Source organism: Lissotriton vulgaris, chromosome 12 (genome assembly GCF_964263255.1).
Source record: "Lissotriton vulgaris chromosome 12, aLisVul1.2, whole genome shotgun sequence".
NCBI lineage: Eukaryota > Metazoa > Chordata > Amphibia > Caudata > Salamandridae > Lissotriton > Lissotriton vulgaris.
This window is the reverse complement of record NC_141700.1, coordinates 607,163,003-607,190,576: the sequence shown is the minus strand read 5'-3', so window position 1 is coordinate 607,190,576 and position 27,574 is coordinate 607,163,003. Positions and strand designations below refer to the sequence as shown.

Genomic DNA, 27,574 nt, shown 5'->3' with positions numbered 1-27,574 from the left:
GATCTTCCTCTTCCAGTGAAACAGGCAGACTGTTTTTTGTATGATTTTAAAGATTCGGCAAGGAAGTCAATTCGGACCATCCCTTTGGTGAGCTATATATGGAAGGAAGGCCTAAAACTTATAAGAAACCCATCTTCTGTTTCAGCATCAGTCCCGAAACTAGAGAAGAAATAGAAGGCCCCAGAATCGTCTCCGGCATGTCTGATAGGTCATCCCAGACAGGAATCAGTGGTCATGCAAGCAGCACAGAGGCGCTCTAGAAATACATCTACATGTTCTGCTCAATCAGACAAAGAAGGTAGAAAACTGGATGGCGCAGGCAAACGTTTTGCGGTTATGGCAGCCTGTCCATAAAAGTATCTAATGCTTTGGCAATAGTAAGCCGGTATGACAGACAAATGTGGTCTGATCCAGCGCCTTTGCTATCTCTAACCTTCCAGAGGATGAGAAGGAAGAAGAAACGCAAATTCTTCAAGATGGGGCTAGGGCAGCCTCTGAAATGATAGACATAGCCATGGACATCTCATCAGTGGCTTTTAAGCAGATGGCAGGGGCTGTTGCTCTTAGAAGACAGGGCTGGCTCAAAGCTACCTCTTTCAGTCCGGAAATTCAAGCTAAGATCATTGATATGGCATTCGATGGTGAACATCTTTTTGGTAAACACGTGGAGGATGGTCTTCATGGAATTAAGACTTATACAGACACGGCACGTGCTTTAGGGATTCTTCAACAGCGAAGGTTTCAGTCCTTTCATGGTAGAGGAGCAAGAGGCCATCACTAACAAAGGCCATCATTCCAGTCATATAGGTTTCAACCCTACCAGCAACAGGGGTATCAGCAATACCCTAACCAGCAACAGTTTCGATTGACCAATACGCTTTACCATGAACAGGCAAATAGAAGGAAGACATCAGTTAGCGGAAAATCACAGGACAGCGGTAGGACACAGTGACACTCTCAAGGCGCCAACCACCTCGTCAGAAAACAAACCTCAACAGAACGACTACCTTTCTCAGTTTTACCAACAATGGATGTCAATAACATCAGACAAATGGGTTTTGGACATTATACACCGCAGCCACACCCTAGAATTCATAAAAAAAACACCAGCCCGACCTCCCACTCCCAAGAAACATCAACATCTATCCTCACTGAAGAAAGAGATTTTGAATCTCCATATAAAAGGAGCAATAGAGGAGTACAAAATGGAGGCAGGTGATGGATCTAAGAGGTTTAAACAAGTATATCGGGAAGCAACTTTTCAGAATGTTATCGCTGCAAGAAATTCTTCTAATGATGAACAGAGGAGACTATATGATATCTTTAGATCTATTAATTGCATACTTCCATGTTCCAATACACGTCTGTTGGAAGTGGGGGTCCTTATCGCTTACCGCCGCTACCAAATGCTGGAGGCAGGAGTCCCCGACCCCTCGCTTCAACATTAGGCTACGTAAGGACACCATCTGAGATAGCCCGGCTCACCCCCTTAGTAGCTTGGCACGAGGAGCCAGGCTTATCTCCAAGGCACGAGTGTTCAATATGTGCAACCGCGCTCACAGTAACCCCCTGATGTCACCACAAATAGATTCCACACAAGTTTTGATAAAATGAGTATATTCTTTATATAAGCAATTATACGATATGACCACACAATACAAAATCAACATAAAAGAATGGGTAGTATTCTTTCCAATGGGTTGGTAGGTTCTAATCCCAACCACCGCTTCTAACCAACAGTTAAGCTCACTTCTAACCGTTTCCAAAAGGTTAAGCCAGTCGTATTGCTAGAATCACACGTTGCAAAAGGAAACAAATACTGCAATACGTAACAATATTCTCTTATACTGTGCAACAGAGAAACAATGCCATGAGTAGCACCACAGTCATGTACGTTGCAACTGAAGAAATAATGCAATGCGTAGCACCACCCTCATGCCCTGTATCAGGAGGAAACAAAGCAATGCGTCATGCTATAATCCTGCACAGTGCAATGAAGAAATAATACACTGCGCCACGATATATTCAGATACTGTGCACTGAAGAAATAATGCAATGCGCCACATTACAATCAGTTAATATGCAAGGGAAAAATAACGCAGTGCGTAGCACCCCAAGCATGTAGTTTGTCAGGCCCAAATGAGATCAGGCGTCATACGACAGTTTGATAGTTCGTTAGCAGCAATAAAGCAAAGTGTAATACGACAGTTTTACGTGCTCCATTAACAGTGCCCCCATTATGGATCAAATGATGACACAAAAGTACTGCTTCCCACTCCGACCCCAGCACTGCCCTTCCTTGGGTCAGCATGAGCCGGCATCCTAGCCGAAGCAACGGCTCGCACAGCTGACTGAAACGGAAGGCCGAGTGAGTGTCCCTCCGTCCACCCCAGGTGTTGATCCACGTTACCTGAGGGGCGCGACCCCACTCTCCTCCCCGACATCAACGACTTAGGCCTTGATCCAGAACTCTGTCAAGGGGTGCTGCAGGCTCGGGCCGCAGCTCAGCTCTTCCGTGGCTGCCGTTCCAGGCCACTGCAAGTGACTCCGAAGGCCCAATGACTTGGCCCTCCTTCCGGCAGTCTCAGTCCACCCCGAGATCCGCCCTCAGCACTGTGGAGACTTTACTTCCAATTTGGTGCACCCCCTACTCAGGCACTCCTCATCAGCGGCTCAGGCTGCACTTCAACACGCACACCGTGCGTCCGAGACTCGCTTCTTCTCTGGTGCTCACGATGATCCGGCGCTCTTCACCAATGCTCCTCTTGCACCTCAACAAGCACCGTGTGCATTCGAGTCTCTCCTTTTCTCCCGATGCACACAATGTCCAGGCACTCTTCACCAACGCCCTGGCTGCACAACGACACGCACTCTGCGCGTCTGAGTCTAACCTCTTCTCTCGGTGCACATGATGTCCAGGCGCTCCTCACCAACGCCTTGGCTGCACCACATCACGCACTCTGCGCGTCAGAGTCTCACCTCTTCTGCCGGTGCACACAATGTCCAGGCGCTCCTCACCAACACCCTGGCTGCACCACACCACGCACCCAGAGTGTCCGAGACTCACTTCTTCTTTTGGTGCCTACGAGTTCCAGGCGCTCCTCACCAACACCTGGGCCGCACCACGACAGCACCAAGCGCGTCTGAGACTCACTTCTTCCGTTGGTGCACAAGATGCTCCGACGCTCTTCACCAGCGCCCTGGCTGCACCCCCACACGCACCCAGTGCGTCCGAGTCCAACTTCTTCCTTTGGTGCACACGGGGCCAACACCCGGGCTGCACCACGACACGCACACTGCGCATGCGTGCATCACTGCATTCCCCTGTGCACACAACGACCAGGCGCTCCTCACCAACGCCTTGGCCTGCACTTCGACATGCACCCAGTGCATCCGAGACTTAGCTTACTCCTGCGTGCCCATGATCACATGGCACAACTTCTGAGTGTCTCAAGCTGCAAAAGCATGTGCACACTGCGTTGCTTGGGACTTCTCCAGAACTTTTATGATCCTGTATTTCCAAACAGGGAGCCAGCTCACCTCGGGCCCTTGGGGGTTACAAGACACAGCACAAAACACAGTCTTCTTCAAGCAGGGGGACCCAGCTCCTCCAAGCACAGTCCCAACAGCCTCTCCCTTCGTTAGAACAGCAAAATGCAGACCAGCCCCAGATCAGGAAGCAATGATTGGTCTTTCCTCCGCAGTCTCTTCAGTTGCTCCTTCTTTAGCAGAGGTTTCTCTTGACCACAGAATGGGTCCAAACCTTTACAGTCTCAATCCATATGTGTTTCATTCGCTCTTTCAGGGATTTCAACTCTCCTAGTTATTCCCCTTAATGTCTTTGAAGTTCATATGTGCTCAAGGATCCCTGGCCCCTCCCTAAATCAGTTCTGGGTGTCTCCCTCCCATAGTCCCTTCTCTCCCTTTGATACTGGGGATCTGGATCCTTAATAACTCAGTAGGAGATGGGCCAATTGGTTTATAGCACCAGCCCAGGCCTTTTCACCTCCCGGGCTTCTCCTCCTCCTACCTCCAGATGCAGGGCAGCCTGGTGCCATCTCAACCCCTCCCTGGGTCAAAACCTCTCCCAGCTCCTCTCACCTTTCAGATCCAGACAGACAATCCACATTTCAGCAGAGACACACAGAAATGCTTAAGCACAAAACTCAGCCACTTTCTAAAAGAGTGGTTTCTGAACACACAGTGACAAAACCACCTTCACAGAAAGATGTGTTATGACACTGTGAGTTCATACATACTAAACTTCACCTCTCCATTATAAACTTACAGGAAACTAGGCTAACAAACACCACACCCAGCCTCCCCTATTTTGTGCTATGGTCAGGATGGCCTTTCAGCAGTGAAAAACGAAATGAAGAGTTTTTCACTGTCCGAACATAGCACACACCTCAGTATATGTTCTGCCTTTTACCTACACTGCACCCTGCCCCGGGGTTACCTGGGAGCTACCACAGGGGTGGCCAACATGTATGTAAAAGGGAAAGCCAGGTCTGACAAGTGGTTGCACTTGTCAGGACAACATGCTAACGTAGCATTCTGCGCGCAGGCCCTACACTGAAGGCCTGAGTTCCCTTCTATGTGCGCCTTGCATTACTAGCCCTGGCACACATAGTACACATCACTAGGGACTTTACTAGTAAGGCAAACATACCAATCATGGCTACCCATACCAATCATGGCCACCCAATCACCATTACATGTTACATAGGGAACTCTTGTACTTTGACACTGATCAGCAGTGGCAAAGTACCCAAAGCATCTAAATTGGCTATTCAATGTCAGGAAAACGGTCTAGGGGAAAAGCAAAAAGTTTAGGGAACTTTAGCCAAAAAGTCCAAGTCCTACAACGTCAAACACCGACAGTATCTAAGATTCAAGGTGGCGGGGTTCCACTACCAATTCAAGGTATTACCCTTTGGTCTCTGTTCCGCTCCAAGAGTGTTTATGAAGTGCATGGCGCCAATGGCAGCATATTAGAGACAACAACGACACCAGGTTTATCCTTATCTAGACGACTGGCTGATAAAAGGTCCAGCATATCATTGCACTCAGAACTTGCATGGAGCTATTCGTGTCCCTAGGCTTGAAAGTAAATATGGAAAAATCCTCTCTGATACCGTCACAAACTCTACAGTTTTTAGGGGCAGTATTGGACACAAGAGAAACAAAGGCGTATCCATCAGAAAAACGATTTCAGAAAATCGTAAAGTTGAGCTCCCAGATCGAAAAAAGAGAGCCAGTTTCGGTGAAGTTGTACAAGTGCATGGTGGGAATGCTCTCATCCGGCATTCCGTTAGTTCCAAATTGCAGTCTCCACATGAGGCCACTTCAGGAACTTCTCGACCTACAATGGGTTAAGGCTCACGGATCTTTCGAAAACCTAGTCCTGGTCACTCCTCTGATAAGGAAAGCTGTCATGGTGGGTGTCGTGTTGTGATGGCCCCAAGGATCACACAACACAATTGCTTCGTTATCAGGTATGTTTATTCTTGTTTGTGGTACAGCTCATGCCTGCGTCCTGCCTCTCGTCCCCTTGGTCATCTTGTGTCCCGCCCTGCTTCCCTGACCAGAAGTGGTGTCCGGTGTCCCCCTCCCCACACCTCTGACCCCATGGTTCTAGTGCCCACTGCCTGGGCATGACATCTCTCCCCTTGTTGCAAACAAACATTTTCTGTGACGCGGCCTGTGGTCACTGGTAGATAAGTATTGATAGAGAGAGAGAGGATAGAGAGAGAGAGAGAGAGAGAGATGATATGAGAGATCCTCACAGGCCCGCATCAAATTACATCTCTTCAATCAGTCTCTGTGGTTTCTTGCATGCTCTTCTTGGCTGTGTTTCTCCACTTGTACATTTTCTTCCTGCTTACTTGCCTCCGGCATTGGTGCCTGCTGTTTTTCTTTTGTCTTCAGTTCTTTGAAGTGCGAGCTGTTTCTTGTGATGTGATACCGCCCTGCTGATGCTGTTATCATAGGTCCTCTCACTTCCGTCACCGTCAGTGGGTCCTTTGAGAACGCACTGTCTGATTTCCTCTGCTGTCTATCATGATTGTTCCCATGAATCTTTCCGCCATCCCATTCGCTTGTGGCCACAGAGGCGTTATTTTCAGATGACGTATTCCTAGGTACTCCATCAATTTTTGGAACTCTTCTCCTGAGAACGGCGGGCCATTGTCAGTCTTTAGCATTTGTGGAGAGCCCCAAGCTGCAAAGACATCATCCATGACTGGCAGTATTGCACTTGCCGATGTTGACGCTACTTGCCTTACAATTGGAAACCGGGAGAATTCGTCTATTATTACTAACAGGTAGTTTCCCAGCTTCAGGGGTCCATAAAAGTCTGCTGCCAGTTTGGTCCACACTGCTTTCGGTAGTTCAGACATCTGTAGCGGCTCCGGCTTGGGTGGCTGCCCAGTCACTTGGCAAACGTGGCAATCATGACAGTCGCTTCAGCCATGCTGTCCAGTCCCGGGAACCACACTTTTTCTCGCAGCATTTTCTTGGTTGCGACCATTCCTCGGTGTGACTCATGCACCAGTTCTATTGTCTGTCTCCTCAGCGTTCTGGGCATCACTATTCTCGTTCCTCTCATCATTATGCCATTTTCGGTCTCTGAGAGCTCTTCATGGACCTTCTTGAATGCCAACAGTTCCTCCTTTATTACTCCTTCATCCAGGATGCTGTTGTTGTTGTTGATATGTCTCCACCTTTGTTGTCTTGTCACTTTCTGTATCGCTTGCATGGTGGGGTCTCGCTTTGTCTCTTGTTCCAGCTCTGCCATCGTTATTGATGCCGGCGTGTTGTGCTTCAGTATGAAGTTCAGGCATTCCTCCGCCATTGTTGTTGCCTCAACTGCATGTGGCAGAGGATGTCTTGACATGAAGTCAGCCGGGTTGTGTTCCTTTCCAGGTTTATGTATTATTTTGAAATTGTAGTCCATTAGTCTAATTCCCCACCTCTCTATCCGGGGTGGTATTTTTGCATTGGGATTTCCATAGATCTTTATTACTCCTTTGTGATCTGTTATTATTGTGAATGGTTTCCCATAGATGAACATGTGATAATGTTCACAGGCCCACACGACTGCCAGACTCTCTTTCTCCGGTTGAGAGTATGCTCTTGCTTCTTTAGGCCACTTCACACCTTGGTGAGTCCTTCCTTGGTCTGTGTTGTGCCAGTATTGCCCCCAACCCCAGTGGGCTGGCATCCACCATCAATTCGGTGCATAGTAGCAGATCAAAGTACGCCAGGTGGTCTACTGCTGTCACAGCGTGTCTGATCTCTTCAAAAGCTTTGCTGCATGCCTCTGTCTATGCAAAACTCTGGCCCTGTTTTATTAGTTCTCGCAGGGGTGCGCTAACTGTGGCAAAGTCTTTTATGTACCTTGCGCAGTAACTAGCAAGGCCAAGGAATGACCTCACTTCTGCAACGTCGCTTGGCTGTCTTGCTTTCTCCAATGTGTCCACTTTACTGCGATCTGTCCGCATTCCTTTTTTGGAAAAAATGTGGCCAAAAAATACCAGTTCATCTCGCCCCAGTTCACACTTGTCTTCATTCAGCGTGAGCCCCGCCTGCTCTAGTTGGGAACACACCTCTCGCAGTGCCTTGTCATGCTCCTCATCTGACTTGCCGAATACCAGAATGTCGTCACTGTAGTTCAGGCTATTCTTTATTGGCCTTATTACTTGCCTTATTGTTTCTTGAAATATTTCGTCAGCGGATGATATTCCAAAGCTCAGACGCTTATATCGGAACAGACCCGGGTGCGTGGAGAACGTCGTGATATACCTGGACTGAGGGTCGAGCTCTAGCTGGTGATATCCCTTGCACAAGTCTAGTTTGGAGAAGCGTCTTGTGCCTGTTAGGCAGCTGATGATATCATCGAGGTGCGGTCCAGGGTGTCTTTCCCGTTCGATTGCTGTGATCGGTACTCTCATGTCAACACAGATGCGAATCTTGGACGTGTTTTTTTTTTTGGTACTGCCACTATTGGTGACACCCAGGGCCTCAGTCCTTCTGCTGGTTCTATGATGTCCTGTTTGAGCAGCGCTTCAATCTCTTCTTCGACTTGCGGTTGCAGGTGTATTGGCACTCGCCGGTGGTGTTGAGCTACTGGCTTTAATGTAAGCATGGGCGGAAAATCCGTTTCGCTCGCGGATTTTGCGGATTTTCGGTAAATTCGCAATCCGCGAGATTTGCGAATCTCCCGCAAAATCCGCGAGCAGCGGATTTTGCTCGCACTGCTCGCACTGTTCGCGTGAGTTCGCGGCTTCCCTGTACAACTTCGCGCCCCGCGAATAAGTGCAAAATTGCAGAAATACGATCTTAGCAAAACTGAAACTACTTACCAGGTTCAAAAGTTCAGGCTCATCATTAGTAGCCATTTCCTGTAGTGCTTCCTGAGGGGCCCCTCCAGAGTTCAGTTGCCAGTTGCAACTATTATGTGACCCTGCTCTGAACCTCAGAATAGTTACACATATGCCACAAAGGTCCTGAATTACAGCTAAGGGAGACAAGCAGGAGCCAGGCTGGAGGTTCAAATCCATTAATCAGTCCCTAATTCATTATTGTCAGTTGGGGCAGGGCAGGTGTTGTAACTAATTTTGCAACAATGAAAGCACTTAGCAAGTTCAAAAGATCACTAATCAGGAAGCACTAAGGAAGCAGGTGCCAGCTAAAAAAATATTCTGTGACACATTAATCAGCCCCAAATTAATTCAGGTCACTTGAGGCAGGGAAGGTGTGCTTGCGTTGCCACAATAATGTACACTGACTGGACAACCAGAGGGTGCTGTGATGAAACAGAGGGTGGCATGGGTGGGCCAGAGGGTGGCATGAGTAGTCAGAGAGTGGCAGTGGTGACAGAGAGTGGCAGTGATGAAGAAGAGTGTCCCAAACAGGCTGGACACGTAGAAACAACAAGTTCGCGAAACTTGCGACCCGACAGGTAAGTTTGCAATTTGCGACATTGTACAAAACCCTCGCGAACTGGCAGAAACCCGCGCAAACACACAAAAAAAATCCGCAAATTCGCGAGAATTCGCGGATTTTGCGGATTGCGAGTTCGCAAATCCGCAAAATTCGCGAACGCGAGATTCGCAAAATTCGCCCATGCTTATTAATGCTTCATCTATGTGCAGCGTTATTTGGCACCTTTTTAGCTTCCCTAGTCCCTGCAGTAGTTTGGGATATTTCTTCAAGATGCTTTTTCTTTCTGACATGCTATATGTCATTTTGAGGAGGCCCATCACCTGGGCTGTGACATTGCTTAGCAGGCACGGTGCTGGAATGTCACCTCTCAGTATGTGAATCTCTTCTTTTATCGTTTGACCTTTATATGTCAGGTTCTCTGTGAATTTTCCCATGTTTGTCACTGGTTTCCTTGACCCCCATGTGAATACCTCAACTTTTGACGGTTTCAGCGCTGGCTACACTTCCATCTTCTCGTATTCCGACACACACATCATGTTATATGTTGCGCCGCTATCTAGCACAAACCGTGCTTTGTGTGGTCCCATGTCTATGGTCACAGACTCCATCTTCTTTATGATGTTCTTGTCCATGAGGCGGATGCTTTCTTCAGTTCTGCCTTCATCCGTGGGCATGGCAGCGGTGTCTGACATGAGGGAGAGTCGTTCTACTTTTTCTTCTTCCCCTTCGTCCCCTGACTCTATCGAGGAACTTCTGTTTGCTGTTTCTACATGTCTGACATGTCTGCTTGTTGTCATCTGCAGTCATCCCGATCTTCCTCTTTCACCTCTGAACTGCAGCCCCTGGCATACACCGGCAAAGTGGTTGCTTCTGTTGCATTTCCTGCATGTTTGGCCAAACGCTGAGCACGTGCCTCTGTGTGGAAACTCAAGTCCACATCTGTAGCATGTTGATTCAGGTTGCTTTCTTGTCGCTTGTTCATTGTGCCCTTTCTTCCAGCTGCTTGTGCGGTTGCTCTCTGTTATGCGGTTTCTTAGTCGCTTCGCAAAATCATCCAGCGACTCCGTCCGCGTGTTGGAACGCTATGGTGAAAGTGTAGCGCTCGAAATCAATGTTTCTTTGCGGATCAAATTTGTTTGTTAGGCATTTTATTAGGCCTTTGTACGCCGATGTCTCATCTTCTGGTAGGGTCACTAGTAGGTCATCTACTTCATCGCCCACTAAGTTGAGGAACAGACCTAGTTGTTTGGCCTCTGTTACATCAGTGGCTTCCATGTACCTCTCGAATCTCCTGACCCATCGCTCCCATCTTATTCCTACTTGCGGCTCTGAGAGGTTGAATGGGAGGGGTCTGCGATATTGGGCGGCCACTCGACAACGGACCTGTGAAGCCCTGTGAGGCTTGGAGCACGTACCCTAGACTGAAGCGGGACCCTGTCAGCTGTCTCCCCCCGCCGCCGCAGCCCCTGACATCGCGCTGCGGCAGCCGTGCGGGGGAGACTACAACCCCCAGCCTGCTTTGCGGCAGGAAGCCGCGGGACACCACTTCCGCGCCAGGAGGTGCTACAAAGTCCCCCAGTGGTCCCAGGGGAGCGGGCGGCCACTCCACAACGGACCTGTGAAGCCCTGTGAGGCTTGGAGCACGTACCCTAGACTGAAGCGGGACCCTGTCAGCTGTCTCCCCCCGCCGCCGCAGCCCCTGACATCGCGCTGCGGCAGCCATGCGGGGGAGACTACAACCCCCAGCCTGCTTTGCGGCAGGAAGCCACGGGACACCACTTCCGCGCCAGGAGGCGTTACAAAGTCCCCCAGTGGTCCCAGGGGAGCGGGCGGCCACTCGACAACGGACCTGTGAAGCCCTGTGAGGCTTGGAGCACGTACCCTAGACTGAAGCGGGACCCTGTCAGCTGTCTCCCCCCGCCGCCGCAGCCCCTGACATCGCGCTGCGGCAGCCGTGCGGGGGAGACTACAACCCCCAGCCTGCTTTGCGGCAGGAAGCCACGGGACACCACTTCCGCGCCAGGAGGCGCTACAAAGTCCCCCAACAGTCCCGCGTCGCGGGAGCGCGCGGGAGCGCCGGGCGAAGCCCGGGACAAGGGCGGGCCCTCTGTGGCCCTCCGAGGCCTGTGGAGGCCGGGACGGGCCACCCCGCTTGGTTCCATCACAGAGGGAGGTATTGTGCCTAACTATTATTCGTTGTTTTGTCTGACATTCTTTAAACTATTACAAACACGATGTCCATATGGGAGGATCTCAACGCCCTGTGCGGTACTAAGTACGCCCCTGATCTTATAACCTCCCCAACTGTGGACTCTTTTTGTCTTAATGCTAATGGCTTCACTGACAAAGCTCATAGCCAAGTAAATGCCGCGCCCCTGGGTTCCTACAATAGATGGAAGCATGACATCGAAACTAACTTTGGGAACAATACAAGTATACCATCACTTGCTAATCCAATAGCATTTATCGAGGACCCGGCCGCGGACATACCAGAGGACCCTCTTTTTTCTCCCAACACGACTTTATTGGCCAAAATTGAGCAATTGCTGGTTGCTACTATCTCTCCCTTGGTCACTAAAATGAATGATTTAGGGGAAAGGCTGACCAATATTGAGTCAGTAATAAGAAAGCTCCCGCTTCCAGCTACCATTATGGCCACATGCGTCTGTCCTAACCCTACCACCGCTCCCGAAACGTATAAATCTGGCAATGGGGCAATCCAAATACAGCCATTACGCACACCTATTCAAATAGGCCCCAAAGTATCTGTCAAACCTGTACCAAAAACCCATACTGTGGCTAGATCCGCACTGGCAAGAATGCCACATATCAACCTGCCCCCTGAGGCCGCCCCGTATGTCTCTGTCCTCTCCGGGGTCCCTGCCCTCACCCAGGGAACACGCGAATCCCAGCAGGATTTGTTAAATAAGGCCACCTATTGGCTAAATAAGAATAGACCGTTGCCGCCGGGGCTAGACGGGGGTATCTTGAGTGTCAGGAGGGTGGGATGGTTAGGGACGCTGCCCAAATGCATTGCTGGGGATTTGGTACTTATTAAATTTAAAAACACCAATGTTGCCCCCTTTTTACGAGTTTGTACCCCCAATGAAAGTGAAAGACAAGGCACAATTCGCATTTGGGATCTATATGATTTTTACCCGAGCTCCCCTCACATTACATAGGACAAACTCTTACGTTTTTTAATGGTAACTGAATTTTGCACAATAATTGTTGAATGATGGCTTTTTATTGTGTCTATGAAATGAAATGTCCATGGTTTTTGTATTTTTTTGTTAGTATTTCTGTATTGTTGATGCTTTTATGATTTTTTTTAAAAATCGAATAAAGCTTATTACTTAAAAAAAAAAAAAACTATTGGGCGCTCTGCCTTTCACTCTTTCACTCCTTGGCTCTAACATCTTTCTTTCCTTTGTGTTCTTGGTGGTCCTTGTGCTTTCTCCTTTCTGTCGCTGTTTGCACTATCCTTTTACGTTACTTCTTATACTGACTATGTCCTTTTAGCATCTCTTTGTGCCTTTCTTTATTACTACCTTTCTTTCACTTTTTTGTCTTGTTTGTCTTTTGTTTCTTTTGGCATCTCTTTGTGCCTTCTTGTTACTTGTTTTCCTTTATTATCTCCCTTTCTGTCTCTTAATTTGTTTGTTCCTTGATCTGTGCTTTGTTTCTGCCCTCCCGGTGCTCTCTCTGGCACTCCTGTGCCTATTTTCGATTTTTTTTTGCCTGGCCTCAAAATGGCTGCTGGCCCTTTCCGCTTTCTTATTGGTCCTTTTTGCCTGACTTCAAAATGGCCGCCAAGTCTCTCGAGACTTCGGGACCAATCCGAGCGTTGCCTGGTTTAAAGATTGCCGCTCGATCTTCTTGCGCGCTGATTGGCTCTTTCTGCCTGGTTTCAAGATGGTCGCTGAGACTCTCACGAGAGCTCGCGTCCAATTCTCTCGATCTTCACACTCACTTTAGTTTATGAATCAGCGCTTACCGGACCATCAGGACGTTTCTTCTTTCTTCTGCAGCGGTCGGGGTGGGCTCCCGCGCTGTTGCTTTCCTCTGTGGATTGAACCAGGGTGGGCTCCTGGCTTCGCTGCAATCTTTGTTCGGTGCTCAACACAATCCAGGCTGGGCTCCTGATTTAGAGCTGCTGGGCAGTCAACACACACGTGTGTTCTTCGTCCTTCGTCGCCAGTCTTAGTGTCGTGATGGCCCCAAGGATCACACGACACGATTGCTTCGTTATCAGGTATCTTTATTCTTGTTTGTGGTACAGCTCATGCCTGCGTCCTGCCTCTCGTCCCCTTGGTCATGTTGTGTCCCGCCCTGCTCCCCTAACCGGAAGTGGTGTCCGGTGTCCCCTTCCCCACACCTCTGACCCCAGGGTCCTAGTGCCTACTGCCTGGGCATGACAGTGGGGGATAAGAAATAATATCTCTGCAGGCCTACTTTTCGAACCTCCACCTCCCAGTTACATTATGACAACGGATGCATCCTTACAAGGATGGGGGGCACATCTGCAGAACCTGGAAATACAAGGCAATTGGAACTGGCAAGAAGCGAAGATGCACATCAATTGGTTGGAACTAAAAGCAGTGTTTTTAGGTCTTCAGACGTTCCTTCCCAGAATTAACAATTCCCCAGTCCTTGTCAGAACAGACAACACAAATACTATGTTTTATCTAGTAAGGCAAGGGGCAACAAGGTTGAAAACCTTATCAGCACAAGCTCAAGAAATCTGGCAGTGGCTCCTAAAGCACAATATCACTTTACAGGTTCAGCATGTCCCAGTAACCCACAATACATGGGCAGACTCATTAAGCAGGTCGGCAAGCTTATGCCACGAATGGGAACTAGACCAACATCGATTTCTTCAGATATTCCACCTATGGGGAACTCACAGGTTGGATCTTTTTGCCACTCGAGACAACAAGAAATGCAAAAGGTTTGTGAGCAGAAATAGGATCATGGGGGAATGATCTTCAACTACAATGGAAGGGAATGTTTGCTTATGCATTTCCCCCATTCCCTCTAATTCCGAGGGGGCTGAGGAAAATGAAATTGGAACCATTGCACCTGATACTCATAGCGCCGGCATGGCTGAGGCAGCTCTGGTTCACAGAGCTTTTGCAAATGTATGTGTTCCCTCGTGTTCAATTTCCACCAGTGCATAATCTAATATCGATGAACAAGGGACCAGTGGTACATCCCCAAATAAGCTCACTCAATTTATTGGCTTGGAATCTAATGTGCACAAATTCCAATCCTTGAATATTCCTTAGGAATGTTGTGATATTCTGACTCAGGTTCAGGTTTCAAGTCTTTATTTCGATTTTTGACAAATCATAAAAGACACATTATAATACATTAATAAATCAAACAATAAGTTTAAAAAAACTTTTGCAAAGAAAGGAATGCAAAACGTTAATGGGCAAAGACTATGTACATTTGAAACAAACCATCTAAACCATACAATAATAACCTTGAGTAAATTGATTTTAAAAGAATTAAAAAAAAAAGTATTAAACATCTAGGAAGAGAAACCTGATTTAAAAACATGATGTTTTAGTGATACATTTCGAATCATGTCGATCAATAGGAAACCATTTCATGCTTAAAGTGCAAAAGGTGCAAATAATAGAAAACAGATGTTTTAAGCAGTATGCAGGATATGCCACTTTATGAAGCACTATGTGCGGGCTCTGGCAACTTTGACGTGTGTTTTAACCTTATAAGCCAGGCCCAGCCCAAATATTTAGCCAGACTCACTACAAAGACCTCAGAGGTGTTAATCTTTAGCGCCCAGATGGCTTCGGCAGATGTTTTAAATGGTAAGCGCTGGAACAGTGGTTTTAACCATTTATTTCGAGGCACTGAATAACTAGGGCAAGCAAAAAGAAAATGACCCTCTGATTCTTTCTGTCCCGGGCAGCCTTTACAGAAAATCGATACCCCTGTAGACCATTTGTTTGCAAAAGTGTTCAAAGGCAGAGCCCCCACTCTGAACTGATGATACAGTTTCTTGTCCAGCGGTTTGGTTATGACATCCCAATAGGGCTCTCGGGACAGATCTAGCTTAAATGTTAGAAACCTGCCCGTGAGACTGACATTGCTGGAAAGTGAGACTCGATTTAGGCGAATCGAAGCCCAATACAAGGTTTTGAACTCTTGTTTAGAGGGGAAAGCATTGGATAAAGGGGATATCCAAAGCTGTTCATAGCCCATGTCAATGAGTATGGTTTTTACAGCTTGGAGCCATGGGATTTTTCCAGATCCACTGATTGACCTGACTTCTGCTAGTTCTTTTGCGAAAAGAGACCGGTCAGGAGAGGTCCATATTCGTCTCCAAAGGGCCACCAACCTAAATCTAGCCATCTCGTTGATCGGAGGGCACCCTAAATCCAGACAAAGGGGGATTGAGGGAGTCGACTGTGGTAGGCCTACTAGGTTCCGTAGGAACTTGCATTGGGTTTTAAAGAGGTTAAGGAGATCCATATAGCCCCAAAGATCTGCGCCATATAGAATAGCAGTAGTAATTTTGGCTTCATAGATCTTGAGGGCTGGGAGGACCCGCTTGGTGGTGGATCTCTTTTGCTCTTTTATGAGACAGCCCGTTAACCGTGCAAGCTTGAGATGTTGGGTGTTAATTTGATCTTTCCATCTCAAGCAGCTGTCAAGGGTGACCCCCAGGTAGGTCATGGTCTCGACTTGCTCGAGATTAACTTCATTCAACCTCACGGAACTCCGGACAGGATGGTTTCTAGAAAAAACCATAAACTTTGTTTTCCCAACATTCACCGCAAGATTGTTAATGGCACAAAACTCCTCAAAGCGGTCCAAAGCCCGCTGCAGCCCGCTGCGTGTTCTAGAGAGGAGTAAGGTGTCATCGGCGAAGATGAGCAGTGGGAATCTCGTCCCAGCCAACATTGGGGCATCAGTGGGGGTGTCCATAAAAAATTTCACCACTTGGTCGATGAATAAGAGGAAAAGTGTTGGTGCCAGGACGCACCCCTGACGGACACCTCTAGTTACGGGAAATGTTTCCGTCACTTGTCCCTGGCCTCCCCACCTCACCCTCGCATAATTATCCTCATGGAATTTAATTATGAGGTCAAGTAGTTCTGGTGGACATCCTAAGTTTTCCAACACTCCCCACAGTTTGTCCCTTGGCACCAGGTCGAAGGCGGATTTTAGGTCGATGAATGCAGCAAAGATGGTACCGCCGCCAAGCAAGACCACTTTCCAATAGATCAGGCAGAGTCTAAACACCTGATCTATGGTGCTTATTCCTGATCTAAAGCCCGCCTGCATGGGAGATAATATGTCCTCTGTTTCAATCCAGCCCTGGACCCGTCCCAAGACCATACGTGCGATGATTTTTTGTATGGAATCAATGAGACTAATAGGGCGGTAATTCCCTGGCTTAAACCTATCGCCTTTTTTAAATATTGGAATTATCTCCGCTCCCTTCCATGATTTTGGGATCGTGGCTCCTTTAACTAATGAGTTAGCGATCATGGTTATATAAGGAAGCCACTAGGCTGGATTAGATTTAAATAAGTCCGCTGATATGAGATCCATGCCCGGAGCTTTCCCTCGCAGGGTCAAGCCCAAGGCCAGCTCGGCCTCTGATACTGAGAAAATGAGTTTCTCCCCGTGGGTGTGTAACGGGGGTGACCTGCCCGAGGATTTTAGGGCTTTGGAGTCATCGGCTCTGAATTGGGCAGAATAGAATGTTACCCACTCGTCTAGGGGTACATGGTTAGCCGGGGTACACGAGTCCGGGTCCTTCCCCCACTTGACTAGATCCCAAAACTTTTTCTGATTGTTTGAGGTGGAGGCATCCAAGAGATCTGACCAAAACCTGTCCTCCCACTCCCGTTTGGATTCCCACTGGGTTTTTCTATAATGGAGCCTGGCCGCTTTGACTGCGACCATGTCCCGAGATTTAATAGTTTTAATAAGATCAGAGTGGGCCTCCCTACATTTTTTGTTATACCATTTCTGGGGAAGGGGATTAGCTTTGGTGGAAGCACTCCGGCAAGGGAGGGAAAGTAGGGACTTTAGATGGTCAAAGCAACTAATGTGGAGATTAATAACATTGTTTGCCAAGCCCGGGCTTCCCCCCAACAGATCAATTTTTAACATGTCGTTATACACATTATTGGCCATTGTGTTAACATTGTCCCATAAGGATTTATCCTCCATAATCCGGGACCATTTCAACCACCTCCTGTCATTGGTTAACAAAACGTCCCCTGTTTGTGAGGTGGTGGGCTCCTCTAGTCTCTTTAAATCTGGTAGTTTCAATGATAGTAACAGCGGATTATGGTCACTTTCCGGGCGCTGTATTACTACCATGTCTACTAGTAAGGGCCAATATTCCAGCTTTAACAAGACATAGTCAATGCGGCTCCGCCTTAGGCCATTATCGAAAGTACAATTGGCTTCTTTATCCGAACTTGTGCGGCCATTACAAGCTCGGAATCCCCTGTTTAGGCAGAGTGCCATCCAGTTCACTGCCGCCTCGGTTGCTTTAGCCATTTTATCAACTATTAAATCAGGGATGTCCCAAGCAGCATCCTCAGCCGTGCTCCAACTGTCCCCCATATCAAACAATGGCTCTATGGTGCAATTTAAGTCTCCAGCTAAGATGGTGACATTCCCACTGCCCATTTCAACAAGTTTGTGGTCGATAATGTTCAACAATGGCGGGCTACGGCCACCAGGCAAGCCTCTGGCATATATGTTAAAGATGTACAGATCCCGTTGATTAGCCTTACTCAGTTTGATTGAAAGAAGATCTGGGTGCTGAACAGGTAGCTCTGTTGGATAAAGACCCAATGACTGCTTCACCCAGATCATTAAGCCACCTGAGGCACGCCCTTTGCCCCCTTTAATCGCAGGTTTAAAGAAATTGGCATAGCCCAACTTAAAGACTGGTTCAGTTGCTCAGGTTTCTTGGAGCAAAATAATGTCATATTTATCCACAAAATCCAGCCAATCTGCAGAGGACAAGCGGGCCTTGATTCCTGCGATATTCCAAGATAAGATTTTCAGGTTGTCAGAGATTGGAACCACAGGGGGAAGTTGCAAAGGTGAAGCTAGAATAGGTGCCTGTTTATGCCCCCTATCCTTCTTATTCTCCGTGAGCTTGGCATTATCCATGGAATCAACATTTATCATAGCCTCTTGATCATCTCTGGGTGCAGGTAGATTAGACGCCCTAGTCTCTAGGCCTCCCTCAACTGCATCTAAGTTGTCTATTGGATGCGGGGTCTCCATGCTATACCCAATTGGCTCGTGGCCAGCTACTTTAGCAGAGGAAGACTCACTGGGTGTTATGTGAAGTCAATCTATGGCCTCAAGATCGGAGAGGGGGCCAAAGTGATTAAAGAGGAATGGGCGTTGGCGGTCAAGAGGGGTTAATGCCAAGGGGTGTCTTATGGCTGGGGCCTGACGGAAGGTGGGGTATGGTTGGATGGGTCTTTGCCTATGAGGGTAGAAGTACGATAGGCCCAAAGTTTGTACATCCCCCTGTCTAGCAAATCTAGCTTCTCTTTGGATGGAATCTACCACCCATGGGTCCTTAAACGAGATCAAGATGCAATCTCCCTCCAGGTCCTTGGTCCCATGACCCACCCAGTCCACTCTTCTTACAAATAATATCTCAGTAGGAGAGGAGGGGGGTAAAGGTCGATTTTTATTTAACCAGAAGATTACTTTGTTACGGAGATCCCCATATGACTCCTTACTGCCTGCATTTAGTGGGGCAACACCTGTCAAAACTATTGTGTGTTGGGTTGCTTCGATCGGTAGATCAGCGCGAGGGGTGGTAAATCTTCTGCGACTCCCCTCCCTATGGTTGGTGTTAGTGCGTTGGCCAGCAGTGTCTCTATGTGGACGGGGGGGGGGGGGCAGGGTTTATTTTAATTTGTTGGGATGGTCCCGTACTTTGTTGCCCACAGGAGTTGTGTTTGTCCATGATCTTTGTCTTGGATGCCTGTGTTAGAGTACTCGTGGCTGGTTTAGAGGATGTGGCTTTTTGCTTCTCCCCCCCTGTGAGCGTATTGGTGGTGGTTGGCCCTAAAGTTTTGTTATGGGATGAATTGCTCATTGCCAAATTATTACTAACTAAGTTTTATGGGGCTGTTTGTGTTTTGCTAACTCCCATATGACTAGTGCCAGATAGTTTTTGTAGCATGGCATGGTTTGAGTTAATTATAGCCTCCATGCTGTCAATTTCTGAGGTCATTAGGCTTGTCCGCTCCAAAACAGGTAGTAATAAAGTTTTGAACATGGCCTCCATTTTTACTAACAGTATTTCGTCGCTGTTAAGACACAAAGGGCAGGTGTTTGAAGAACCCAATGTAGTGAGGGAAGGGCACAACATATTAGAAAACACAGAGGGATTTTGTGTGTCAAAAGGATGCTCAGAACCCTGGCTCCCTTTGTCTGAGACATCGTTTATTTTTGGGATCTTTCGTTCTCTCACCCCGACAGTTTAGAGTCTTGCTTTCTCTTTTTGTTATTAAGGTCAGTATTTATATTTGGAGAATCGGTAGTTTCAGCAGTGTTAGAGACATTAAGGGGAAGGTATCTAGATAACTGGCTAGGTTTGAGCCCCCCGCTAGTCTGTAAATCGCCCCCCTGGCTAGCTTGTGAGTCATCTGTACTGTACCCATCTTCCTCCAGGATAGGGACAGTTGGACTCACCCCCACACTTTCTAGATGGACGATCGCGTCCGTGGAAGAGGTTAGAACACAATTAAAAGCGGCATGTGGTACAGGGCTGGTAATGGTGGCTAGTCCCCCCAGCGATGAGCGCTTTCCGCTGATAAGGTCAAGCGAGAGTCTTTTTTCGACCATGGCAATTTCCTTCTCCAATATGCCCGTGGCCCGTGTAATAAAGGCGTCAAGGGGGCCTGATACGACTCCCTTGGTGGTATGGATTTGGACTGTTCGTTCTTTGCCTGACCTTAAGGGCATTATAAGAAGTAGATGGGATGAAAGATCTCACAGTTATTTTTAATCCGTCCTTGCAAAACCAGAAGGCAAGGGTTAGTATGATAAAGACCGCCGCCTACCTTAAGTGCCTCCAAACGGCCAGGGGGGGTGGGCCCGGGCCGGACTCTGCCGTACTCGAACGGCCTCAGACGGCCCGCTCTTTGCCCGGTCTTCGCCCTGGTCGCTCACGCGCAGCGGGTGCTCCACCCTGTGAAATAGGGGAGGGCAGGGGGCGTTGCCGGCAGGGAGAGCGGCCACAGGTGTTGCACGCAGGGACTCCTGGTCAATGGAGTCCCTGCTAGGCTGCTCGCAGCCCCACCGGTGTCCAAAAGATGTTGCTGGCTGTAGGGCTCCACCTCTATGCCCCACAGGGAGTGTCTGTGCGCGGCAGGACCCGCGCTGCGGGTCCGGCAAGGCGTTGCTGGTCACAAGTTAATCCAAAGTCTGGCAAGTCGCGTGAGCCTCCTTCCGTGCTCCGTGGACCGATGATCCGTTTGAGGTTTCCCGCTTAGGCAAGGGAAACGCTAGGTTTTCACTCCGCTTGTCAGGGGGCGTTGCCGGCAGGGAGAGCGGCCACAGGGACTCCTGGTCAATGGAGTCCCTGCTAGGCTGCTCGCAGCCCCGCCGGTGTCCAAAAGATGTTGCTGGCTGTAGGGCTCCCCCTCTATGCCCCACAGGGAGTCTCTGTGCGCGGCGGGCCCCGCGCAGCGGGTCCGGCAAGGCGTAGCTGGTCACAAGTTAATCCAAAGTCTGGCAAGTCGCGTGAGCCTCCTTCCGTGCTCCGTGGACCGATGATCCGTTTGAGGTTTCTGACTCACTCAAGAGCAATGTCCACCTATAAAACATATGCAGCAAAGTGGAAATGGTTTTGCCAGTAGTGTTTGGATCACTCTCTACACCCTTTGCTTTCAACACCAAATTAGATTTTACCATATCTGCTATATTTAGCCAAAGGAGGATTAACCCATGCATCTCTAAAGGTGCATCTTGCAGCGATCTCAAGATATCGCAGACGGCCGGGGAAATCTTCTCTTTGGTCTAATAGAGTAATAAAGGAGTTTATGAAGGGTCTGTTCAGGGTATTCCCTCCAATAAGACGCCTGGCAGTGCCTTGGCAACTTAATACAGTCGTTTCACAGATGATGAAACCACCTTTTGAATCCATTAATAGAGCTGATTTGAAGTTCGTGTCATGGGAAGTAGCTCTTCTTCTGGCTCTGACATCAGCCAGAAGAGTCGTAAGATCCAGGCCTTTTCAATATCTGAACCTTTTATGCAGTTCAAAAAAGATAAAGTAGTGCTGAGAAAAAATCCAAAATTCATTCCAAAAGTTCCAATGTCATTCCACTTAAACGAACTTATCGTCCTTCCTACATATTTCAAAAATCCAACTTCTATAGCGTAAAGATCTTTTCACACATTGTATGTCAGAAGATGCTTAAGATTTTATATTGACAGAACACATTCTTTTAGAAAATCAAATCAACTGTTAATTGCTTTCGCTACTCCCAGGAAGGGGTTGGCTTTATCCAGAAGTAGCATTTCCAGATGAATATATTCTACTATTTCATTCTGTCATGAGAAGGCTGGAAGGCCTTTAACTTCAAAGGTTAAAGCACATTCGACAAGGAAGATGGCTACTTATGCTGCATTATTCGCGGGAGTATTGCTTCCAGACATTTGCAGAGCAGCAACTTGGTCAAATATCCATACATTCACCAGGCACTACTGTCTGGACACAGCATGGAAAGGAGATTCAACAGTGGGACAGGCTGTACTCTGCCGACTGTTCATTTAAGGTACTTTTTATTTTTAAAAGGATATATACTTGTATATAAGTAATGCATGATACTATTTTTTCTTCATGATATTTTATGTTTATGTGATCTTAGTTATTTTAAACACCCTGAGACACAAAATTCCAGTAAGTAAGCTAGAAGATCTCGTAGTATTTGAAAGTGCACTATTTTTTTTTTAAACCTTTATTGAATCATCAAAGCATTACAAGCGCAGGCCTACAACCACAGGGGCCGGCCGCAAACTCAGGATATAGATTCAGGTAGCATGTAAATGTATACGACCGCGTAATATCAACGAGACAAGCATAGCTTATGATTGCATGTGCCATGAAGCGAAGGATATCAAAGGTTTCATTTTTTTGGTTATGAAGAAGCAGTAGTGGCTGCACTATCGATGGTGTCACACCATAGAATAGAATTAAGAGGAGATGGGGGGGGACGCACCCCGCAGTGTAATCAGAACCAGGTGATGAACATTACAGCCTTAAACATACTACGCCTGCTAAGGCAAACAAGGAGCAAAAATCAGTATAATAGCGAGCGATTCAGCTAGAGCATCATCCCGAAAACCCACCCTCCAGAGATAGTAAGGCATAGGCAAGTATAGACACCAAATAGAGAAAGAAGTGAGATAGAAAGAGACAGCCAACCTACTGAAGAGGAAAGGAAGCCCCACCTAAGAGAAAGAGAAAAGAAAGAGACCATAGAACAAAACAAACTAAAATAATAAACCCCCCCCCCCAACACCCACCACCCTGCACCCCTGTAATGGCTACGGCCAACCCCACTAACAGCGTGCCTGTCGCCCCAGAACTGCCCTAAAGAAAGGAAAGAAAGCGGAGGAGGAGAGCCACACTCCCGGTCCTCATTACACCCCACCAGCAGCAGCCTCCCCAAATTCCATGTCGACTATTAAAGCAAGTATTGAACACGTACATGGGGAGAACTCCAATAAAAACCTCCCGTCTCCCAGTAGTATACACGGTGCATGTCCGGCATAAAACAGATAGAAAAGCTAACCCCGAATGTCAAAGTCAACCCTGACCAGTTCGGTTCTTCACGAAAGCCCATGTCGTCCAAGCCACAGCAATCACGAAGAAAGCGAAGCGTCCAAGAAAGTTCAAAACAATGGCGACGGATCGAGGAGAGGAGACAAAATGGCAGCATCCGAAAATTCGACAATAGAGGATGAAGAAGGAAGACAAACCTCTCCGAAAGTCACTGAAGAACTGTCCTTGGCGGTAAAAACCTTTAGCAACAATGTTCCGTCGAACAGGAATGGAGCAGGGAAAGCCAACGACGATCACAGGTGCACCCTCCATAAGGCCAGAGTCATCAAAATAGGCTAAAACAGGCTTCCGTCCGGGGGTCTCTAAATGGTGCGGAGAATAATCCACGGGGTCCAAGGCATGCTGACAACTTGTCGGATTCTCCGCTTCTGGTTCAAAGTGTGCGTTATCCAGCTTTACAGACAGCCGTTGGCACAGGACGGCAAAGTGAGAGCGGAGCGCCCCAATGGCGGCCATTACGGACCTCAGCGATGGTGTACCGTCAGTCTCCCCCATCTCCTCCGGCATGAGACGAGGCAGGATTTGGATCCCTGAAACACCGCCCAGGAACCAGGCACACACGGGGCTGATGACAACAGCGAGCGCTCACACAACAGGCAGGGTCGGTATTTCGCCACTCGCGGGGGCCAGTCCGACAACCCGGGCTCCCCAGGGGGTCACCGGGCATAGGACCCCCGACGAAAGTGCACTATTTGAACCATAAAGAAAAAGGGGCCTTAGCCTTAAAACACTTTTCATGGATGAGATACTGCTTTCCATTCTGATTCAAGCATGTGAATATATGAAAATTCACTCCTGGAGAAAAGACAAGTTACTTACCTGTATACTGTGGTTCTCCAGAATTGATATCTTTCATAGATTCACATGTGGCCCGCCCATCTCCTCGTTTTGTACGGAAGACCACTTTTACCTCTGATAACTACCCTTGGCTCACACTGGTGCTGTAAATCTGAGATGTGGTGGCTCGGCAGGGGATTGTGATCTCGGGGCTGGCGTCTCATTGGTTGATTTTTGGACCATATAATGATGGTGATGGGTTTCCAAAGTGTAATGTATTTGTATTGGTTTTCATGGAGTTTTTCTTTTATACTGCTATATTTCTAATACCGTGAGTCTCCCGCTATGAAGATGGGGAAGATTCAAGCATGTGAATCTATGAAAGATATCAATACTGGAGAACCACCGTGTACAGGTAAGTAAGTTGGGGTTTTTTTGCCATGAGATTGTTGGTTTCGATATTATGTCAGTGATTCAAGTATACAAAAGAGTATGCAGTCCCAGCCCTCACCTCTACCATCAACCAAATGGCAGTGCTCAGGATGACTATTTTCTAAAAGGCAGCCCTGTCTTTCTTCCCTTACTTCAGTGTCTTTATATATAGTAGGGCCAGCAGGCCTCATCTCAAGTGACCCAGATAAAAAGGTCTGGTCATGATATAGATTTTTTAACTGTGGTATGCTGCCACCATCACTCTATAGACTATGGCCATGAAGGGAACAGTAGTCCAATGGTAGTGTTCAGCACACTCCCAGGTCACAGAATAGGTCCAGGATCTCTCATAGTTCGAGACGGGCCTAGTTGTCTGCCCACACAATAACTGACACGGGGACCAAAATAAAAAGCCCAGATTTAGACACACTTGTGCACTCAAGGCAAGGGAACATACCCATATACCATGCAGAGGACATTCCTGTCCCAACGCTAATGACCTACCAAATTATATACAGCCTCAACAAATGGCATCCTGCACCCACAGCAATCAAGCCCCAGACCACAGATTGCTTCCATTACTGAAAACATTGAAATTATGTAATGCTGTATTTCAAAGAAATTACATCATGTAACTAACTTTAATATATTCATATTCACATTGTGGCATGTGTGAGACTTTTTGAGTGCAACAGTTGTATATGTAACTAAAAGTTTCATTGTCTCTGACTTTTGCAATTAATACTTATGTAAAGTTTTCTGAAAGCAATTGATGTGTACTATTTAGTTAGTATATTTATAGGAAAACTGTATATTGTGAAATTCCATATTCATACTTTAATAATTTCATTCTTTAATAATGCAAAATGCGCTCAATATGTAATGATGGTTGTTTTCATTCCCTTACAGCTCTTCATGACGATATGCATTTCATGTTAATATCGTTTTATGACCTATGTTATGCTACAGCTGTAAACCTGGACACAGTGCCATTTCTTTTCTTTCTGTTGAAGCATTGTGCTCAAACGTGGATAAGAGGCACAGTTTTTTTCTATGCCCTTAATACACTAATGCATTAGAATCCCTTGTTTGAATCTACATGTATTGGTATACAATTAAATGGGACCGTCCTCTTTGTGGCCCTTCACCGTGCTTTTACCATTCTCTTGGGTACCACCATCTTGGGATGCATGGCAATATTTGATACACCATTGACACCCGCAGACACTCTTGCTAGTGCTGTTTTAATTTGATTGTCTGAAGCACTCTCTTGGTGATTCAGTAGGAACCACTTTTTCAGATATTCCACAACAATGTCTGACCAAATTAATGCTGCAAGGACAGATGACTTGTAACTAGTACTGACCTCAATTTCAGTATCCGTTATTTGCATATACTCTTATTGGCACAAGGCATATTGTGGGTTTACCTCTTGTTTTAAACTAGGAATTTGAAAATCCCATTAACAATTATTTTCACATTCTTAGACCTGCTTTGGTAGAATATCCATCACCCACCGTCTCACAAGATCTGTGAAAATTACAAATAAAAATATGCTTTCATTAAAGGTTGGATTGGAGATTTGTAAAATGGAGAGAAGCTATTCTCCTGTGGCCTCATGACCAGATGATGCCTGTGTGTTAGATATCCATGTACCAATGTTCTGGGACTACATGTCAGCCTTGTTTTTGTGTTTTTCAAAACCTAGATCTTTCTACCAAGGCCAGATACTGCTTCAACAAGCCCATCCATTTTCAAAGCCCCTGGAGGAAACATGGTGCTGGTAACCTTGCAAGTTGCGTCACTGAGCAGCACACTGGTGGTAATTGCTAAGGTGACTGAAAATATTCCCCTGGAGCTATCTCTATGGCACAATAACATCTCCACTTTGATCAAGAGTACTGAGAATTCTACTAGTTCAGGTAATAACCCTAGGATGACCAAGTAGACGAGGTATATTTTGCCTTGAGTGATCTTTTGCTATTGTTTATGCTGTGACTGCCTGGATCTCAGTTTGCTAGCTGTCTCTGGCCTGTAACCAATACCATTGTCTCTCTGTCTGTTCACAGCATTCTGTCTTAGTATTTATGCTCCTTTACCCTGGCCCTGATATTCGTGTCAACTTTACCCAAGCCCACATCCCTCTCCTTCTGTCTATATCTGTGTGCCCCTATCTGAGACTCTGTGTATTTCCGTTACACTGTCTGTCTTCCTGACCCAGTGTCTGTCTCTCTAAGCCAGTCCTAATGTCTCCATCTTTCTGTGTCTGGGATTGTGCATACCTGTAATAGCTATTTATAGTTAAATGAACCCTTTTCCATCAGTAGTTTCTGCAGTTTCTTGCGATTGCTCTTAAGGATTAAGTTCAGTGTTTTGTTACTTGTTTTGTGAAATGAAATACTGCGACAACCCACACCCTCAGTGTATTCAGTAATGTAGTGAAAAATACTGGCCAATAGAATAATAGTTGAAATTGCACAAACCTGAAGTTTGTGGGAGTAAAGATCACACCCTGCAAATCATTTGACATTGATTTAGATGCTTTTCTTCTAACAAAGAATTCCATAATAATTTTGACAATACTCACAAAATGCAGAATATATTGATCATATTTTGTTATTTGTTTTACCGGCTGGAATATAATGTCCCATGCATTCTTTATTTTCCACTGAAGTGACTCAATGCTATGTTTATCCCCCAAAACCATAATCTATTGTTGTTTTTGTCACTGTTTTTATTCTTTTTTTAATTTCAAAAGTTTTTATTGGTTGTTTCAGCATAGACATATAAAAAGTAAATCCATTAGCGTAATATGAGTCATCATTTTACGAATCTAAATTACTGTACGCTACAATATATCATAGTAAATGTCAGTACAAAAGTACATGGCTGGTATCTAGCCTAGAACAGTAGAGCCCATATCTTATACTCAATAACAATTTAGTAACAGACATTGTATTTCAACAGCATTTTACTCATTCATTAAGGAGAATTTTCTACGATAATTAATAGTGCAATGAAGGGAGTCGGGGAGCATATGTTGGTGGGTCGTGGACGGTGTGTGGGCCATTCTAAGGTGGCTTATGTGACGTGAAGTAGTTATCAAGAGTCGACCATAGTTTTCTCGTGGGAGGGCGCCACGGTGTCTGAAGGAGTGCAATATTGTCTGCTCCACGTAAGCTGATTATCCAATTCAGCCACCCTGCGTAGTTGGCCTTGCTGGTATCTTTCCAGTTGCTGAGGACTGTTTTAACCGCCGCCGAGAGGAGGAGGTCAAGTAATGCCTTATCGTCTGCATCAAGGGATGGGTCCTGGGTGAACCCGAAAACTAGGTAAGGGAGCTCTTTTACTGGTGAAAGGTGGAATAGCTTTGAGATCAATTCGAATATCTTCCCCCAGAATTGTGCCACGCAGTCGCATTCTAGGATAATGTGTGACAAGTCACCCTCCGTGCGTTTGCAATTCCAGCAAAAGGCATCTGGGGTGAGGTTGTGTGCAAATAATCGCGCCGGGGTCCAGAAGGCCTTATGTAGG

General features: G+C 46.9%; 1 protein-coding gene across 1 annotated transcript in view; it reads left to right on the top strand.

Annotated features, from left to right (window-relative positions):
• LOC147677835 (polycystin-1-like protein 2) overlaps positions 1-27,574 on the top strand; it is a 434,899-nt gene that overhangs the window by 236,145 nt on the left and 171,180 nt on the right. The window contains exon 6 of the mRNA XM_086945590.1: positions 25,749-25,962. Coding sequence (XP_086801716.1) covers positions 25,749-25,962 — 214 coding nt within the window. The remainder of the gene's footprint in view (positions 1-25,748; positions 25,963-27,574) is intronic.